The 20,206-nt window shown below is 42.6% G+C and overlaps 2 protein-coding genes across 17 annotated transcripts in view; one reads left to right on the top strand and one right to left on the bottom strand.

Moving 5' to 3' along the window:
- ABCE1 (ATP binding cassette subfamily E member 1) overlaps positions 1–7,171 on the bottom strand; it is a 41,814-nt gene extending 34,643 nt beyond the window's left edge. Inside the window, exons 1-2 of one of the 4 annotated variants that reach the window (XM_032764913.2) lie at positions 7,019–7,056; positions 5,423–5,474 (exon numbers count right to left, since the gene is read on the bottom strand). The gene's annotated coding sequence lies outside the window, so the exon portion shown is untranslated. Of the gene's footprint in view, positions 1–5,422; positions 5,475–7,018 lie in introns of all 4 variants that reach the window. The other 3 variants (XR_012655956.1, XM_032764912.2, XM_032764915.2) reach the window with 3 other exon arrangements.
- Positions 7,172–7,369: 198 nt separating this feature from the next.
- The window catches only part of ANAPC10 (anaphase promoting complex subunit 10), a 265,850-nt gene continuing 253,013 nt past the window's right edge, over positions 7,370–20,206 (top strand). For 4 of the 13 annotated variants that reach the window (XM_075066304.1, XM_075066306.1, XM_075066305.1 and 1 more), the window contains exons 1-3: positions 7,373–7,630; positions 13,615–13,761; positions 17,612–17,732. In XM_075066304.1, the coding sequence (XP_074922405.1) occupies positions 13,708–13,761; positions 17,612–17,732 (175 nt within the window). In that variant the 5' untranslated portion in view covers positions 7,373–7,630; positions 13,615–13,707. Of the gene's footprint in view, positions 7,631–13,614; positions 13,762–17,611; positions 17,733–20,206 lie in introns of all 13 variants that reach the window. The other 9 variants (XM_075066309.1, XM_032764920.2, XM_075066308.1 and 6 more) reach the window with 7 other exon arrangements.

The following is a 20,206-nucleotide window of genomic DNA, read 5'->3' as shown; positions in this document are numbered from 1 at the left end:
ACTGCAAAGAGGAAGAAAGTAATTCAGCATGCTGTTGCACCTATGTAAAGTGCAATTTACTATAAATAAGTAGAGGAATATGCAACTGTTAGTTAAGACAGAAAATTGAATGAAGACAGGACAATACAATTATATTAAAAAGTAAACAGATCTGTATTCAGAACTCAGCATGTATTAAAAACATTTACTTTGCAAAAAGCAGATGAAGTGTTCCACAAATCACATTTTAAAAGCACTAACTGGTAAAAAGACTGAGAATAAGTAGTATTTACTTTTAGAAAACAATTTTCAAGAAACATGTCTCAATTATAAAACTAATGAGCCAAATCCGATAACCCCACATATATTGATAAGACCATCAAGAAAATTTTAAAATTAGAATATCTGACAAAAATAATTTATAAAAATAGTTAAATACATATAGAACCAGTTGTCAATATGTGAACAAATATTATATTTACAAAAGCTAGAAGTATCAGTATGTGCTAGAAGTCCAAAAGTGTAAAAGAGGAACACATAGTAAGGGCTGGTCTATGCAGTTTTTGTACTGTGCTTAAACTATATATTGGTTTCTAAATCATTATTTTAGTTAAAGCAATACAAAAAACTGTGTTTAGACAAGCCCAAAGTTTTTTTCTTAGGCCCTGTCTACGCTGGCAAGTTTCTGCGCAGTAAAGCAGCTTTCTGTGCTGTAACTCCTGACATGTACACACTGCCAAGCCACTTAGTGGCAGAAACCGTGCAGTTGTAGCACTTTAAAAAAAAAAACAAAAAAAACACCCCAACAAGAGGTATAGAGCTTTCTGCACCAGGGTAACTGCACTGCGGTGCCAGTGTAAACACTGTGGTCGATTATAGCGCTGTGATTGGCTGCCAGGAAGTGTCCCACAATGCCTGTTCTCACCTCTCTGGTCATTGGTTTAAACTCTACTGCCCTGTCCTCAGGTGACCAACTGTCATTCCCACCCCATAAATTCCCTTGGAATTTTGAAAGTCTCCTTCCTGTTTGCTCAGTGATGCATGCATTGGTCTCAGTGCATCTTTCCAGGTGACCATGCCTGCTCCACGCACCAGGTGATCCCCCACTTGGAGCAATGCTGAGCTGCTGGACCTCATCAGCATTTGGGTAGAGGAGGCTGTCCAGCCCCAGCTGAGCTCCAGCCATAGGAATTATGCCTATGGACAGATTTCACGATGCATGACAGAAAGAGGCCATGACTGGGACACACTGCAGCGCAGGGTCAAAGTGAAGGAGCTGCAGAATGCCTACCACAAAGTGCAGGACGCAAACCGCTGCTCCGGTGCTGCACCCACTAGATGCTGGTTCTACAAAAAGCTGGACACAATATTCGGTGGCGACCCCTCCTCCACTACAAAGACCACTGTGGATACCTTGGTGGCTCATGTGCCTGTTGAGAGTGAACCGAGCCAGGAGGAGGAAATCTTGGACAAGGATGTGGATGGAGAGGGGTTCCCAGAGGCAGAGGATGACTCAGATCAGAGATGCTTGCAGCCAGGAGCTCTTTTCTACCCTGGAGGAGGCTAGCCAGTTACAGCTGTTAGAGATTGACCAAGTGCAGACAGAAGAGGCCCCTGGTACTTAGGTCTGATTTTGGGAATCACTGAAGAAAGTTGTTGTTGCAGAAAGTAGGCTTGTCTCCCACCACATGCCTAATCTGAGCGGCGGAACAGGCTCTTGATTGACTCCCTCACTTTATGGGAATCTCCCTCAGAGATCTATACAAAACTCTCATGGAGATACTGGGCAATCCACTGCCGCAGGTTCTTTGGCAGAACTGTTTTTTCTTGCCCCATTAATGGTAACTTTCCCGCAACACTGTGCCATTGGGGCAGGAAAGAGGGGGAAGAACCATCGCTGCACACAGGTGAGCCGCACAGGGGCCAGGGCAGAAGCTGAATTTTTGGAGAAAACCCTCCCCTTGATTCCCTACTCACTCTCAGCAGTGAGATATCTTCCATAACCATTGCATCCTATGGAAAGTGTGGGGACAGCAATGATTATCAGCCCCCACCCTCTACAGTGCTGGCTCTCCCCAAGAGCCACATGCCCAGTGTACAGCAGGGTCTGGGAAGAGCCATCTCTCTTGCCCCTGAGGCTACTCACCATTTTGGCTCTTGTTGCTTGCCTGGGGTCCGCCAGTTAGTGACAGGTATGAGAGTACTGGCTGTGTTTTAAATTACTGAAACAGTTTTCTCTGTGTTGCAAACAACGCTGCTTCTGTAAAATGTGATGTTTAAACTTCACAGAGATAACCTTGGGAGCCCAGCCTCTCTCTTTGTTACTGCCGGCTGAAAGGCTGCACAGATTTAGAAAGTGGCCAAGAAGAACTAAGAAGGACTTTCTGCATGATGTTATGATGCACTCCGCTGCCGAGAAACAGGAATTGAAGGAGTGGCAGAACAGCAAGAAGACAGACCGAAAGGAGAACGTGGGCATGCCACAATGCAGCCATGGAGCGGCTCTTAAAGGTTATGGAGTGCAAAGCAAACACACTGCAGACAATACTAGCTCTTCAAACCAAACAGCTCTGCGTCCAGCCTCCCCTGCGGCCACTGTCACAAAACTCTTTCCCATGCACCCCCCAGACACTGCCAAGACACTTATCAACCTCCTTGCTTCACTGCATTCCACTCCTCCCCTCTCACAGTCCAGCGCTGCGGACTCCCACTAACCACTGCACTCAACACCCATCCCTATGCAATTTGGCCCTGCTGAAGTACAGTACCTGCTGCACTGTACACTATCCCGAGACCCCTCCTCCTCAGACCTTCCCTTCCCCATCCCTCTCACTGTTGCTGATTTTTTTTGTTTTACTCTTTCCTCCAGTTGTTGTCTTTTAATACAAGGATTGTGTTGGATTGAAAGCAATTTTTATTCTATTAACTGAAAGCAAAAAGAGCGCTGCAAAGCAACATACAATTATGTTAAACCCACATATTGCATCATGTGCACCCATCATCTCCTGGCATTACAAGCACTGCACTGCTGAGCGTAGCAACAAATATTAGTGCCTGTCAGCTTCAAATTGCTGCCTCCAGGCATCCCTGATCCTTATGCCCCCTCTAATAGACCTGATCTCTGGCCGTTCAAACTCAGCCTCAATGCGCTGAGCCTCTGCAATCCATTTGAGTGAAGCTTTCACCCTTCCCTTCACAAATATTATAGGGCATACGGTACATGGCTATAAACATAGGAATATTGTCATCGGCCAGGTCCAGCTTCCCAGAGGCAGCACCAGTGGGCTTTTAAATGGCCAAAAGCACATTCAACAGTCATTCTGCACCTGGTCAGCCTGCTGTTGAACCGCTCCTTGCTGATGTTAAGTTGACTCGTGTATGGCTTCATAAGCCACAGCATTAACTGGTAGGTGGGGTCTCCCAGGATCACAATGGGCATTTTTACTTCCCCTACGGCAGTGGTTCTCAAACTTTTGTCCCGGTGACCCCTTTCACATAGCAAGCCTCTGAGTGCAACCCCCTTACCACTTTTTGATATATTTAACACCATTATAAATCCTAGAGGCAAAGCAGGGTTTGGGGTGGAGGCTGACAGCTCATGACCCCCCATATAATAACCTCGTGACCCTCTGAGGAGTCCCAACCCCCATTTTGAGAACCCTTGCCCTACGGTGATCTTTTAGTCCAGAAAGAGTCCCTGCTTGCAGCTTCCTGAAGAGGCCAGTGTTCTGAAAGATGCATGCGTCATGCACCTTTCTGGACCAGCCTGCGTTAATGTCTGTGAAATACCCACTGTTATCCACAAGCGCCTGGAGGACCATTGAGAAATATCCCTTGCGATTAATGTACTCTGTGGCTAGGTGGTCTGGTGCCAGAATTGGAATGTGTGTGACATCTATCGCCCCTCCGCAGTTAGGGAAACCATTTGTACAATGCCATCTACAATGTCACACACGATGCCCAGAGTCACGGTCTTTCGGAGCAGGATGCCATTAATGGCCCTGCACATTTCTGTCAACACGAGTCCAATAGTAAGCTTTCCCACCCCGAACTGACTAGCAACTGATCAGTAGCTGTCTGGAATAGCCAGCTTCCACAGTGCAATCATCATGCACTTCTCCAACGGCAGGGCAGCTCTCGCTCTCGTGTTCTTGCGCTGCAGGCAGGGCAGAGCTCATTACACAGTCTCATGAATGTGGCTTTCCTCATCCCAAAGTACTGCAGCCACTTCTCGTTATCCCAGACGTGCATAACAATGTGATCCCACCACGCCTCCGTGCTTGCTTCCCAAGCCCAAAAGTGGCATTCCACTGTGGTCAGCACCTCTGTGAATGCTAGAAGAAATCTCACGTGACAGCTACTATGCCTGGCGAGATCAATGTCAAACTCCCCTTGCTTTTGTAGTTTAAGGAATAACTCCACTGCCACTCATGAGATCTAGTGAGAGCGAGAAGCATACTGGTCAACAGTGTGGGATCCATTCCTTCAGCCCAAAGAGGCAGGGCGCGCAGTACACAAACCATTGAAATACGGTGGCAAAGGGGGACGGAAGCACAGGGATTGCTGGGATGCAAAGCACTGCATCATGGGGCATTGCAACAGGACCCAGGATGCCCTGCAACCCCCTTCGCTTTTCCACAAGTCTTAGTGGCAGAAGAGAAAAAGGTGGTGTGTGGGATAGCTGCCCAAAGTACACCTCTCCGAATACTGCTGCAAATGCCACAAGTGTGAACACGCTATTGCTCAGGCAGCTGACAGTATCAACACACAACAGCCGTTTCCCTTCAGCGCTCTCTGAGCAGCGCTGTATTTCTCAGCACTATAACTCTGCCAGGGTAGACATGCCCTACATTTAATCTCAACAGACTGCTCACGAAGCACATTCTGCAGATGGAAGCAAAGAACTCCAGGCTAATGTTAACAACTTTCTGATTACTGGAAAGCAGCATCACATTGTCAACTAACACATTGAAATAGAAATATGGATGGACATGTTTAATAGTGTTGAACAATAGGAATTGTGACTCATTCATACAGCAACAAAATATATGATGTAAGAAGCCTCATCCTCAAATATTTCCTTAGAATGGGAAAGGAGATGTATATATATTGTAATATCTGCTAGGACAGGAAAGTTATAGATACATTTGGGGAGAAAAGAGACACATTTTAACTCCTTTGGAGTAAGAGTTTGAATTAAAAGAGCGATGAATCTAATGTCATAATCAAAAGACTTCCCAGACATCTACACATCAGAGGACTAAATACCTAAAGGTGCATAAGACAGCACTTTTAAAAGGTCCTGGAGCAAAGCCTTTCCCTATTGTTGGTAAGAATCTTTCTGTTCTCTTACTTACTCAGGGTACTGGACCATGCTTGGCAGATCTCCATCTTTCATAACAATCTCTGGCTATAAAGTATTTTATAAATTTGAAGCACTCACCTCTTACTACTGCCAGGTCTTGTCTTCACTGGAGAAAAGGGTGTGTTCTTACCTTGTGTTAGACACAACATATGATTTTAGTGGGGAAAAAGGGGAGTTGTAGTATTAACATATTAGCATGTAGTGGTAAACACTAATCTCCCCACTAGTATTAACACTGAAAACTACAAATGCCTTTTCTTTGCTTGGATTTTATGCTACGTTCTTACTTTCTGTTAGTTAATACATCTTTCTTCCTTGAGTGTATGCACCTATAGGAAGGATTTCTCTCCCTTTTCCTCATTTTAGAGATTCCTGGCTTTGACAGGAAACATAACATATGATAGTTTCTCCTTTAAGATGGAGTTCCTGCAGAATCAACCTTTATTGCCGATTTCAACAACAGCAGTATGAAACTGACATAGCTGTCAATTTCATCCTGCTGCTGGTGCATTGCAAAGCTATGATGAGCCAAGTCTGTGGGCAGACAGCATAGTACCAGTTCACATCAAAAAGTTATCTTCACAACCACAAGTTCTAGAATTTAAAATAAAATAAAAATATACATTCTGCAAAAATTGATAGTTCTGCAGGTAAACAACATCCCAGCAAAGCAAGCTTCCTACTAGACATTTAGCTAGGGCTCTAAAAATTTGCTTGCAAAATATAGGAACAACCTCCCCTAAATAGAGAGGTTTGGCACAAATTATACAACATGTGGGAAAAGACAAATCAGTTCCCTAAGTGAATATTGCCCTTATGACAACCAGGCAACACTAAAAATAATCCTTTGCACTTCACTGCGGTCCACTTACCATCCAAGTAAACTTTACAAACATCAACTTATTCTCATCACAATGCCCTGATGTGACTGTTAGTCTCTGTTCTACAGATGGGGAAACTAGAGCACACAGAGATTGACTCACCTTGTGAAAGGCAGCACCAGATGGAAACTGGGGTACCGGGGCCTCCCTCCGTGGCAGAGTAGGTGGCGGGAGGGGGGGTCTATCATCCAACGGAGGGTGTGTGTGTGGGGGGGGGGGGGGATCCCCACTGTCACCACTGGGGAGGCTGTGGTCTGACAACCCAGTGGAGCTGTGTGTTTGGTGCCCCCATGCACGTTCAGTATCGAAGGGGGGGGGGTCTGGGCCCCAATACCGCAGCAAATGGGTGGGGGCTCTAGGAAGCAGGGGGAGGGGGAGGTTGACCAGACAGCAAGTGTGAAAAATCGGGACAGGGTGTGCGGGGGGAGGGGAGGGAGGGTAATAGGAGCCTATATAAGTAAGAGACCCCAAAATCAGCACTGTACCTATAGAATCGGGACATTTGGTCACCCTAGGGAGAGGGTCGGGGCCTCGCACCCCTCCCAGGCTGAGAAAGGAGCTCTGCTAACAGCACCCGGAGAGGGGGGTGTCGCGTAGACACGAGTCCCCCCCAGGGAGAGCCGGGAGGCTGCCCGACCCCGCTCGGGGGTTGTTCCTGCCCCATCGTAGACGCGGCGCCTCTCGCCGGTACCAGCTGGTGCAACGACCCCCCGGCGCCGCCTGGCCCTGGCCGGGGAATGGGTCTCCTCAGAGCTCGTGCGCACCGCCCGGCTCCGCTATTGACTCCACTTACCGGAAGGCGGGAAGGAAAACCACCCGGCCGGGGCGAGTGGGTGGACAGGGGAGTAGCCTGGTCCCGACACTCACAAGCAGACACACAACGTGCTCCTACTGCCACCCGGCCAAAATGGCCGCCACCCCCAGAGAGGAGCCGCAGCTACGAACCATAGAGACGTGAGGAAGGAGGGGAAGAGACACTCACCATAGAGAACAGGGGGACGCTCAAAGAGCGCGACGGCTTAGGGTAAGGGCGCGGCTAAGATAGTGTCGGAGGCGCTTCTGGACGCGTCTGCAGCGTGACGTCATCGCTGGGGGACGGAGTTGGGCGTGAGCTGCGGAGTGGGCGGGGCGGCTGTAATGTGAGTATCGCACCGTGAGGAGGTTGCGGGCAGAGTGTCTCCTATATTCCCCCTGCCGCTCCGTGTTAAGGGGCGGGCCCCGCAGCAGGGCGCACGCGGAGCGGCCGGCGGGATCCAGCGGGGAGTGGTGACAGCTGGAGCCCAGAGCCCCGAGGGTCTCTCGCTTTGTTTGGAAGGTGAATTCATCGCTCCTGGTTTCTCAGGGGCCCTAGTGGTGCTGACACTTGGCCCAGCACAACCTGCGCCTCTGCCTGGCTACTGCACAGGTACGGACAGTGCCAGCTTCCCCGCACGGGGCCGCCTGCCGGAGACCCCGCTGACTGGAGTGAGACGAAGCCCCTTCCCCATGGCTCGTTCAGGCCTTTCTCGGGACCTCCAGCAAGCACCCCCCTACAGGGTGGCTTTTGCTAGGTGCACCTCTCGGTGTGTCAGACTCCGCTCTGAGGGGCCCTTAGATTTCATAAACCACTGACATAGAGTCAGGGTCAGAAAGTCTGTATCTACGTATCAGTTCTCTCTCTTAAGCTAAGAGTATGTGACTCTGGTTACACCACCTGAACAAACTGCCCCTCCCTGCCTTCTTTGCAGGGCTGAGTTTCGATACAGTTAGTTGACTGTGTTGACTAGACGTAGGGGTTTATTGTGTTTATTGGTACTATTTTTACATTTCCCAAAATGTGCCTTAGTTTTTATCTTAGTAACTTTGCCAGATTGCGTGTAGGAGCGAAACATGGTCAGGCTGTCAGGAATCCACAAACCTGATGCAGCTTGAAGGTTGGCAAAACTATTTAATTTCAAATCCCATTATCATGAATGTGATGGAGGGCCTGGGGACCCATCCATAATTATATTTTTTAGTAAAGTAAATAGTATCTTGGTGGAATTGTAAAAGAAGCCTGACCTGAACTAGATATGACTGGCTAGAGTATTCTCTCAAAGCTGGTATCTGTGCTAGGTTGTTAAGCCTTTATAGAGAGACTGTTGTGAATTACTGTTAATGGGATTTTGGCTATGTCTCTGCTGCCCTGCAGTTAAAACTACAGTGAACAACAGTGCACAACAAAGTGTAACTTCCCTGTGTGGAATGCTGCAGGCATGAACTAAAAGGCTCCTAGTTCATATTAAAATAGTCCTTTTTGAGGCGAACTGTACTAGAAACCTTTCTGTTTGCTTCCACGCAGGGGAGTTCCAGTGCAGCACTTTGGTATGCACTGCTATTCACATCAAGGTAGTCCGAACTACTGGCCAGTGTAGGTGACCTCTTTGTTTTCAGTGGTCTATCTCTTAGGCCTTATATAAGATTGCAATTCTTGCACTGATTTTAACAGTTTTCGTCAGAAGTGTATGTATTTAATTTTAAGCAAAATAATTATTGGTACAACTCCTAATGTACAAGCAATTACATCAATACAACTTATTCCTTTACATTTAGGGGAATAAACCATAGTGGTACAAACACTGCATAATGATATAACCGTCAACACTAGATGGTTGAACCACTTTAACTACATATGTTTCAAACTAATATATTTATAGTGTGTAGACAAACTCTTGGAGAAAGCAGTGAGTTCAAAACTGGGTGTTGGGATGGGGTTGTAAGAAGAGAAGATTATTTGGCAAAACTGTTAGTATCTCTATATCTGATTGGAGCTTGACAATGAGTGTTAAGGAAGATGCATCTGTCTGTAGACAGCACTATGGTCTGATTGGCAGACTAGAGTAGTCAAACTATTCTTTCCTTTTTTTCCCCTTTGTCCTCTGTAGCTAAGCTGAGGATGCCTTATCTAGTTTATCTTATGAAAAGTGTAAGTCTAGATATGTTAAGCAAGCCATTCATTTTATTTTAATTCCATTTTCTTTTTTAATAAATCTTATATTTATTAAGATGACTGCTGTTTGGGTAACTTCATAGAGACATCCCAAAGAGAAGAGAACTACTTTACCCTTCAGCCCTCTCCTTAGAGGTTACGAGTTTCTGGAAACTACATACCCTTCATAGGGTATGGCTACATTACAAATTTCAAAGCGCTGCCCCGGCAGTGCTGTGGGAGCGCTGCCGCAGCAGCGCTTTGAAGTGTGAGTGTAGTCAGAGCTGCAGTGCTGGGAGAGAGCTCTCCCAGCGCTGCTTGTAAACCACATCCCTTATGGGTGTAGCGTGCAGCGCTGGGAGCTGTGCTCCCAGTGCTTCCGCCCTGATTACACTGACACTTTACAGGGCTGCATCTTGCAGCGCTCAGGGGGGTGTTTTTTTACACCCCTGAGCACGGAAGTTGCAGCGCTGTAAAGTGCCAATGTAGCCAAGCCCTTAGTCTTGGCCAAGGGTGTACCAAGGTGTCTTTCCCCTGGTGAACTGTGTTGCCATCAGGCTGCTGTAGAATAGCACAAAGGGAGGAAATGAGAGGTGGAGGGGGTGGTGGTGTACAGAAAATCCTTTTATGTACAGTTTAATCGCTAGATGGAGAAGATGCCTCCCTAGAAATTTCGGCTGGAAGTATTCCCCTCCTCCCTGTTGCTAAGGTCTGAGACATACAGGGAGAGGAGAGGAGAGGAGAGGAGAGGAAGAGACTTCCAGCCAGATTAATTGTGATTTTTCTATAACCCAGGGAGGAAAAAAGTGGAAATTACTCTTACCTTGTTGTTTTCCCTCACTTCAAAAGAATTATGATTGTTTCATAAAAAATATTTGATCTGAAAACATCACTTGGTAAGCATATTTATTATTCAGAAATAGGTGCATATTCCCCACAATGAATAACTTGCAATTCTGTAAAGAAAATACAAGAACCCATTAATCAAGTTTTCACTTAGCATGCCTACAACTCTTTTGTATCTGCCTTTACACACTAATGTGCTCTTACCACTTGATTACTTTCCAGGCACCTACCCTATTATGATGCTCCAAACAAACCAATCAGAATGTGATTAAAAATGTTCTGTATAGATGCAGAACTGGTTGGACAGAATGCAGCTCATGAAAAGTGACAACATTCTGAATTCAGCCATTCTATTGTCAATGATTTTCCTGTATATTTTTCTCACTATTTTAGTGCAGTGAACTGTGGCAATCTCTTTTGCAATCCTAGATTTGGACATCTGGGTCTTCAACAACTCTTTGTGCTAGAAGGGAAGTCGTTCAGGTTTATATTGCAATGGCCACATTTTAGCCTCTTTATTTTCTGACCCTAATCTTTGTATTTGGGGTCAATCATGCTGGCTTAGTTTTGGGAAAAGTTCCGTAGCTTCTCTGGCTATTATTTTTATTTTATGCTTGTGCGGCTCCAATTCTTTATTAATTAGATCAAGCCAGATCTTTACTGAGAATGCAACAACGTTGCCATTGTACTATCATCTGATATTCCGCTTTGAAATCTTTAATTGCTTTTGTAAATTTGATGTCTCTTCAGAACCCCTTATGTAAAATGTTTGATCAAAATCTTCCTTATTGTCACTGCAAATATCTTACTTATTGGTTGAAAATATAGAGAGTCTTTTTTGAGAATTTTACCAAGTGTCATTGGGAGGCTTGGGCATCAGTTGTTTTTCAGACAACCAACCTTTAGTATCCTGGTTGTTGCAGAAGAACCTTTGATCTTTCACAATATGCGTTAGATCTGTATTGGGTGTTAATTCTTTTTCACTTAGGGTGCTGAACACCCATACCTCAGAAGTTTGCATCTGAGCAGTTCACCCATACCTCTTGTCTGAGTAAATAGTAAAGCTTTCTTGGGCCTATCTTTCTGCATATTCTTGTATGGTATTTTAAGCAACTTGGAATTTTATATTTTGCAGTCCTCTCTTCATAAAGATGTCAAGATATATAGGGTTAGGAGCTGGAAAGGGCTGTAGCAGATCTGGAGGGCTAAGGAGATGGGATGGCAGGGGGAAAAGTAGAAGTTGTCTGACTTTTCATGCTCCAGTCCTGCCAAGACTTATGTATCAAAGTCAATGGGACTACTCACAATGTGTAAAGTATGCCTTTGCTAGGTCAAGGCCACAGTATTTGATCAGGCTCCATGTTGAAACATAAAATTCTTATGAAAATATAGCCAAATAATTCCTTTTTTAGTTTTCAGTGTTACCTTGTTTTGGGGTTTTCTGTAGTCTGAGTCTTGTGAGAAATGTCAAAGTTGTGGCTTTGAGATTGTAATGTATTTTCAGACATCAGCAACAAACTCTGGGAAAATTTCAGAAAGAAGTGATTTTTAAATACAGTGGAGTTGCATCTTACGTGGGGGTTAGGTTCTAAAGTCAGTACATAAGGCGAAAATCGCGTATAGTCAAAATTACCCTTGAAAATCGCTTAAATCACCCATAAAGTACAGTATACTGTACATGGTTTTGTGTATACAACCCTGTACAGTAATATGTATAAATGTATAATGTATACAGTAATGTACAATATATGAGTACATATGCAAAATATAATTTACAGTACTGTGTTTTTAATTAAGGGGGTAATTACAAGGAGTTGCCAGGGCTTGATGTTGATCCAGGAGACAGAGATGTCGGAGAACTTAGGTGATGGAGAGTGAGTCGTAGACGAAGTGGTTGGCTCTGGTTCAGCTCGAGAAGTTGATTGTGTAGGCTCATCTGCTGCTGGTTGTTTTCCCTTGAAAAACATGGTTGTCTCTTGAGCTGCTCAAACATTTCTTGATACGACCTCAAATAGTCTGTAATACTACATGTGATTTTGAGGCTTCATTCCGTAGAGGTATCGTATTCAGAAATTAAATCATTCAAGTGTTTCGCTGCTTGGAACACTTCAGCAAATTTATGAAGATTCCAACTTGCTGGCTTTTCCTGTTCATCGTCGTCATCTTCATCTTCTGTAGATGATTTTATCAGTTCCTCTACTCTTCGTTAGTTGATGTTTCTATATAGCGCTCAGTTAATTCTTCAATTTCTTCCTCAAGGATGTTGATGAAGCCATCACCACCCTTTTGCCTGGCCACCTGAACAATGCGTTTCACTTCTTTGTCAATGGTCGTGAAACCCTTAAAATCATTCACACACTCTTTCCATAGGTTTTGCCAACATGCATTGACTGTTTCTGTTGCCTGTTTAATTTAAGCGATGCAATTGGCAATGTTAAAGGACTTCCAACACTCCATCACATTAACACTGGGATCAGCATCCATAGCGCTATGTATCCGTGGGAATGTTAGCCTCGTGTCCGTGACCTTGAAACAGCTAATCACGCCTTAGTTGAGAGGTTGGAGGATGGAGGTGGTATGGAGGGGGGAGAAAAAGACAACTTCAATGTCGTTATGTGCAAACTGAAATGCTGCAGGGTGGCCAGGAGCATTGTCTATGATCAGCAACACTTTAAAGTCAAGTCGTTTCTCTTCAGGGTACCACATGACCTCTGGAATGAAGCACTTGTGGAACCAATCCAGAAATAATGCTGCCGTCACCCAAGCCTTTTTATTTGATTGCCAGAACACAGGCAGGAGATTTTTGTTCTTGCCTTTTAGTGCATGGGGCCTTGCAGCTCTGTAGAGCAGTCCTGACTTTATTAAATGCCCAGCTGCATTGCCACAGAACAACACAGTCATACGGTCCTTAGCTGCTTTGAAGCCAGGGGCTTGTCTTTCTGATTTTGAAATATAAGTGTGGTTGGGCATTTTTTTCCAATTGAGCCCAGTCTCGTCAGCATTAAAAACAGAAGATAGGCCTTTTCTTCTATGATTTCTTTAATAGTTTGGGGTAGGCTTCTGCGGCCTCTTCATTGGCAGATGCAGCTTCACCAGCAGTCTTCACGTTTTTGAGGTTGAAGCAGTTCCTAAAACTATTAAGCCAACTTTGACTGGCTTTCAGTTCCTTCTCATCAGAAGGCTGTCCCTCTTCGGCAGGAGGTTTGAACAGCACGTAGAAAATAAGAGCCTCTTCTGGCAACGTGTTGCCATCAATAGGCACGCGTTCACTATTCATGTTTTCCAGCCATAAGTTTAATGCCTTTTCAGTCTTCACTAAAGTCTTATCACACACCTGGCTCGTCACTTTAGCAGTTATTGGAGCACTTGATGCCACGGCTTGACAATTTCTCTCTCTTGAATCTTGATGGCATGGATGCTAGATTCGTTGCGGCCGTATTTACGCACCACATACCGTCTCTCAGTAAGTCCATCGCAGCCAGTTTTTCCTCCAGCATTGGAACAGATTGCTGTTTCTTCGGTTGAGCACCAGATGAAGTAGTTGGCTTGTGTTTAGGGGCCATGTTGTACAAAAAATACTTATCTTTAAACACTAGAATCACAGTCAGTGCATCGAGATGCTCATGCTATGAAAGACATGCAGGAACTGAGAACGACTGAGGGAACAGCAGATTCATGTCTCCCATCTCATGCTCAATCCGGGGCATATGCTTATTGGGTGGAATCACCCGCACTATTTACAGGTATCTTGTTGTTGTTCTTTTTTTTTTTTTTTTGCCAAGCGCGTATAGTTGAATTCATGTAAGTTAAATGCACGTATGATGCGACTCGCCTGTATCATACTTTAGAATTCTTCTGGGAAGTCTCTAGAATGAATGAGAGTCTGGAATATGTTTATCCATCTCCTTGAAATAGTCCACATTTGCAAAATGATTTTTTCTACTTGTTTAAGGGGTTTATAGCCCACTTTTAAACAGAAAACATGACCACTGGAAGGAAAAGCAAATGTATCTGTACAAGGGGAGATTTGCTTGTCGAAACCATGGGGTTTCCTTTTACTTCAAAAAGGGAAATTATTATTAAAAAAAATTAAGAATGTGAGGTTTTGTTAGAGACTATGTTTAAAACTAACATGATAATAGCTCTTGTAAATTGGAGTACGCTGATATAATTTTCTTTGGTGGAACGAAGATTTGTTATGTCCCAAACTGGTACGTTAATTGTGACTAGGTGGAAGTGTGTGGCAAGGTTGGTCTCTGTATAAATGTGAGCATCTCCAAAGTGTATTTAAAATTTCATCTGCTAAATTTTTTTCCGTGACACAAGCAACTAAATGTTCTGTGACCTTGGTCTAGTTAGTAGACAGTACATTTTTCAAGATTCATGAAGCCAAGAAAAATTTCTCTCTTCCAACCAAAAATTCAAGTTATGATTAGTAAAAAGAAAAACTACTAGTGGCTGACCACAAATATCCTGTAATTCTTCAGGACTGACTAGAGTCTTCAAAACATGAAACAATTTGGAAACGAGCTGAGGAACTGGAAAGTTTTTTTGCTATTATTAGATTAAAAATTATTCCAGTAATTAATGCAACTTAAAGGTCTCCATCTCCGTCAATTTTTTTCCATTATGCTATAATTTGATAATTAATTCCAGCAAATGATTCTTAAAATTGTTATGGTTACTGATGCAGTAGGGGAAAACTAGATATTAGTTTTAAAGTAGCTATTTTAAACAACTGATGACAAAGTTAAAAAACAGAGGTAATATCGTTGGATCTGTTGGTGAGCAAATTATAAACTGCATTCCAGTGTCTAATATAGGAACGTTTGAGGGAATTGAACTACAAAATACAATAAAATTGAACATGAGGGAAAAGGAAGCAATTAAAACAGATAAAAGTTGAAAGGTCGTGTGTGTATGTGAGAGAGTGAGTGAGTGGAATCACAGCACAAAATGTATGGGGAGAGAAGAAGATAAATAAACCGTTAAGGTCATAAAATGAAGCAATCAAAAGTCCAGAAAATTCCTAAATTAAATTAGCCTACCCCTGCTTAACTCTGCATCTTTGTACGGATGTATTTTGGCCCCAATCCAGTGAATCATTTAAATTGATGTAAAGTTTGAGCACGAATGGTCCCATGGATATCCATGGAACTACTCTTGAGTGTAAAGTTAAGCACTATGTCTACGGCCATGTCTACACTACCAGTTTTGTCAGTATAATTTACGTTGCTCAGGGGTGTGGGAAAAAACACAGCCCAGAGCTACATAATTTTCGTCGACAGAAGCTATGGACAGCGCTATGTTCTCCCACTGACATAGGTACTGCTGCTCAGGGAAGTGGTTTTTATTATGTTGATGGGAAAGCTCTTTCCCATCGGCATAGAGCAGAATCATGAATGATCTTACAGTGGTGCAGGTGCATTGGTACAGTGGTGCAGGTGCATTGGTACAGCTATGCCAGTGTAAGATCGCTAGTGTAGACATGGCCTAGATGCTTTGCTGGATTAGGGCTTTAGGTATATTCTTGATTTACATGATCACATACTTTATTTTTTCTCCTGCAGCACCCATGCCAGGTATTAGTGCACAGGATGACTGGTTCTCAGTGAATAAGATAATTCAGTATTTCTTTTTAGCCGCCTTTGTTCAGGGTGTGCCACTGTGTGACCTTCATTTATTGTATGGCATCCAAACCTTCCACTGAATAAGGATTTTTTTTCTGTCTTTATGGACTTTTCTATGGCACCCATTACTGTAGTTCTGAGCACTTCACAAAGGCTAATAAATTTGTCCTCCTAACGCCTCATGAGGTTGAGTGGTATTACTCCAACTTTAGAGATGAAGAACTGAGGCAAAAAGGGTTTTTTTGCTTGCCAAAGGCCATGCAAAAAATCTGAGGTAGAGGCAGGTATGGAAAAGGCATAAATAGAATTGAACTCTATTGGGACCCAATCTAATGCTTTAGAAAGGCAGCAGGTTTAAAACAAACAAAAGGAAGTATTTTTTTACACAGTGCACAGTCAGTCTGTGGAACTCTTTGCCAAAGGGTGTTGTGAAGGCCAAGACTGTAACAGGGTTCAAAAAAGAACTAGATAAGTTCCTGGAGATTAAGTCCATTAATGGCTGTTAGCCAGGATGGGCAGGAATACTGTCCCTAGCCTCTGTTTGCCAGAAGCTGGGAATGAGTGACAGGGGGTGGATCACTTGATGATTACCTGTTCTGTTCATTCCTTCTGTGGCACCTGGCACCGGCCTCTGTCGGAAGACAGGATACTGGGCTAGATGGACCCTTGGTCTGACCCAGTAAGGCCATTGTTATGTTCTTATATGGGAGAAGGCAGGATACTTCATGAATTTTCATAATCTACAGTTGCCTGCTTAGAACCAATAGAATATTGATGCTCTGTTAAGGGGTCACCTTACAAAATTGAGTGTGCATGCAAAATGTCCTTTTCAACCCATACCCCCAAATAACAATTTACAAAATAACCTAGTTTGCACAGATCATGAAAAGGCACATCTGTGATCTAGACTACCTCCTTGCCTAACTTTATATTTCTGCATCAGATTGGTGAGGTGCTATGAGGAGTGGGGAAGATTTCCTTTTGCTCTTTTTAAGAAAAAGTTGCAGCACATAAGATGCATTTTTTCCACCATGCTTTTTATTCTCAAATACGGATGAACTCTTTGCTCAGATTTTCAAAAAGGTCCCCTCCTGGGCTCAGAACAAGCTTACCAAAAGATAACTAAAAAATTAGAAGCAATTGAAATTGATTCCTTAGAAGAGAGAGATTCATGCCACCTTTAACCGTAGATGATGTTGTGCCTGTGAAATAAAGGCATTTACTGTGGTCATTAGTAGAGCTCGGTGAACAACTGATTTTTTGATTCACTAACAGTTCCAAAAAATAGTGACCTAAACCAAATACAAAACTTCCAAATAATTTCGCTATATTGGAAAAGTCTGTTTCAAAACACGTCATTCAACCAAAACATTTTCTTTCCAGGTATTTTTAAAAGGTAGTTTCACAAAGTAGGGGAGATGGTGGTGGTGCCCACCTTAAAATGTGTAGCCCGGTGGTGCCCACCTTAAAATGCGTAGCCTCACTTGGGAGAGGGGAGACTTGGGTTCTGATCTCTACTCTAGATGTGGGAGACCCAGGCATAGATCATATTCTGGGGAGATGTTTCTCCATCTCTCCTGTTTTTGAAGCTTTTGTTTGGCTTTGTATAAATATTCATTGAAGCAGGGACTTGAACTTGAGTCTCCCACATGTAATAGTCATTCTTGTTCTCTGGCCCGGTGACTCTTCATCTCTCTTGTTGAAGTTATTCAACTTTGTATAAAATACCTGAAGAGACAGGTAATGCACATAAAATGGCATTTGATAAATATTCTGATGAACATGAGACTTTTGTATGCTCCATGAAGGTTGTTAAAGAAATAAACCTTTTTCTTATGTGTATTTCTAGGAACTGACAGTGTAAAACTCTTAACTGAGCAGCTCAAAATCTATTTTTCTCATCAAGATGAGCACGAGAGAGAACCTTATAATTTTAAACTCCATTTTTTCTTCTTTTTATTAGTGGGAAATGACCACACCTAACAAGACACCACCAGGTGCTGATCCCAAGCAGTTGGAAAGGACTGGTACTGTTCGGGAAATAGGGTCTCAAGCTGTTTGGTCCCTTTCATCCTGTAAGCCAGGTAAATTGTAAAACTCAACAAAACGAACAAATAATTGTGAAATTCAGGGAGGGTTTTTTCCTCCGAGGAAAATAAAATCTTTTTGACCTTGCTAAGTAAAATTGTATGATGGTAAATTGTGCATAAATAAGCTAGTATTAATTTATAAACTAGATTAATCAGCAAATGATCACTGTTATTTCCTCTGTTTCTTAACTTGAGAATACATAAAAGTGACATAAAAATAAATTAAACATAGATTGTGTTACAGTCCATTAGAAATAACTTGGGTCTAGTTTAACATAGAAATAGTTTGCTAGGTTAGCTATACCCAAAAAACCCTCCTAGTGTAGACACAGTTATTCTGGTAGAAATGTGCTTTTCCAAGTAAAGCTTATACCTGTTCAGAGAATGAAATAAACTCTACTGTCAAAAGTAGTATTTTGCCAATGTTATTGTGTTGACATTGGTGCTTTTGTTAACATAGCTATTAATTAAAAAAAAAAAATCCCCAACCAACATAGCAGCAACACTTAAGGGTAGGTGTGCCATTACAGTGTGGTACTCTAAATGCTATGAGCGAGATAAAACAATAATCTTCAAAACCATTGTATCTCCATTGGAACATGTCTCCCAAGCAAGAGTAGCTCTTTGACCATATTGTGTTTGTTGGACATATTAAAATCCCTGCTATATAGATATCAGTCAGAAAATAATTAAATCGATTTGCAACAGGAATGGGAACAGGTAGCATTGTAGGTTATGAGACTGCTCAGGTTGAGCATACTTGATCTGATGTCCACATATGTACTTCTATTTTGGGTAACACAATGTACTTTAGTTATGGATTATTAATATTCACTATTGCAGATGGAGCTACTAACACTAACTGTGAATTGTAGCTAATGTGGGGGATTAGCAAAGGGGATGAAGCTAATAGGTTGAATGGCAGTAAAAGAGGGAAAGAGTAGCAAAGAGTTGGCAATAGTAAGGGACAAATCATCACGACTGATATAAAACAAAAATCATAAGATTTAGACTTCATTTAAGAGACAATGTCCGTGAATAAAAGTATTGCCAGAGAAACGTATACTTGAGAGGTCTCCCAGTTGTGTACTTTAATTCAGTAGACAACTTATCCAAAAGAGTAAAGTTTCTTTATTTTAAAAAATATTATAGTTAAGTATTAAAGTTGTTTGGCATTTTATTATAATAAGGTATGTTATCTTATTATAATAAAATCTTACTAAAGTAATGATTAAGTAAAGATCAGCCTTTTGATTACAAAATAGATGAATGACCTGAAAAATCAGGTATGGTAACATGGCATACCTGTTTTCTGTTTTCTGTTAGTTTTACTTTAGTTCCTTTATGTAATTGTATCTGTTGTATTATACATGTATAGAGCTCAATCCTGTAAGCGTTCATGCATGTAGTCTTCACTCATTTACATAGGTACTCCCTTTGACTTTATTGGTACTATTCCACTGCGTAAGGGTTTGTAGGATCAGACCCATAATAAACAACAATTGTAAGTAATTTTGGCCTACTGCCTCAGAAATACCTACAGTTTATAAAACAACAAAATACAGGGGGCCAGGAGGAGAGTAATATGAAGGAAGGATGTTAAAGTGGCCAAGGATAACCGTAATAATTGTTCTTCTATAGCATCTTCCTATCTTATTCTAAACCCAAATACAGCCACAGGAAGCCACAGCCAGTGGATATCCCCAGTGAGGTTATTCCTTAGTCAGATCCTTGTACTTTTCAAGGTGGAGCCTTGGGATAGAGAACATGAATAACCAGGATATTTACAGCTTGTTAAAACGTATCAAGTGTTGTGTGTTTCATACTAGCATACTTTGGATGCAGTCTGGCCACACACTTCCACCACCCAAGCAGCACAGGTATCCAATATAACTGCACTATTAAAGTGTTTTTGCTTTTACAGAGTGTTTCAGGCTTTTTTAAATGAAAAAGGCCCTAAATATAAGGATTCCTTAAAATATTTTAACTGATCATAATGTTAAAATTAATTCCCCCTCTCCCCCTCCCTTAAAGTACTACAGAATATAAGACCCGGTCTGCAAAACACTTGCAGAGCACACCTGGGAACATATCAGAAATTTACAAGGAGAGTTCTAACAACAAAAGTGGGCAAAGTGCTTTACATTAATCTTTGTTTCAGATCTTACTCGGTTTATCGAAATTCTGGCATCTTTCTTTGGAAATGTGAATGGAAGTGACAACTAACACCATATTATTTTTAAACTACTGAGTTTTAGTGACGCTTGAGGCTAAGAGTTCCAAGTTCTGTTTTGCAAATAGAACTTTACAATATTGTTTATAATCTTTGCCAGACAGACCTCCTCTTTTATTATGTTCTGTAAAAGGTTTAGCACAATTCTGGATGTTGGGGGGGAAAAATAGAACAGTAATCTGCACAATATGGGACTTCATTCAGGGATATGCTGATTTTTTTCAGTTCCCATTGG

Source organism: Chelonoidis abingdonii, chromosome 5 (genome assembly GCF_003597395.2).
Source record: "Chelonoidis abingdonii isolate Lonesome George chromosome 5, CheloAbing_2.0, whole genome shotgun sequence".
In the NCBI taxonomy this organism is placed as follows: domain Eukaryota; kingdom Metazoa; phylum Chordata; order Testudines; family Testudinidae; genus Chelonoidis; species Chelonoidis abingdonii.
Note: the sequence above shows the minus strand (reverse complement) of the source record. Positions and strands in the feature narration are given on the sequence as shown.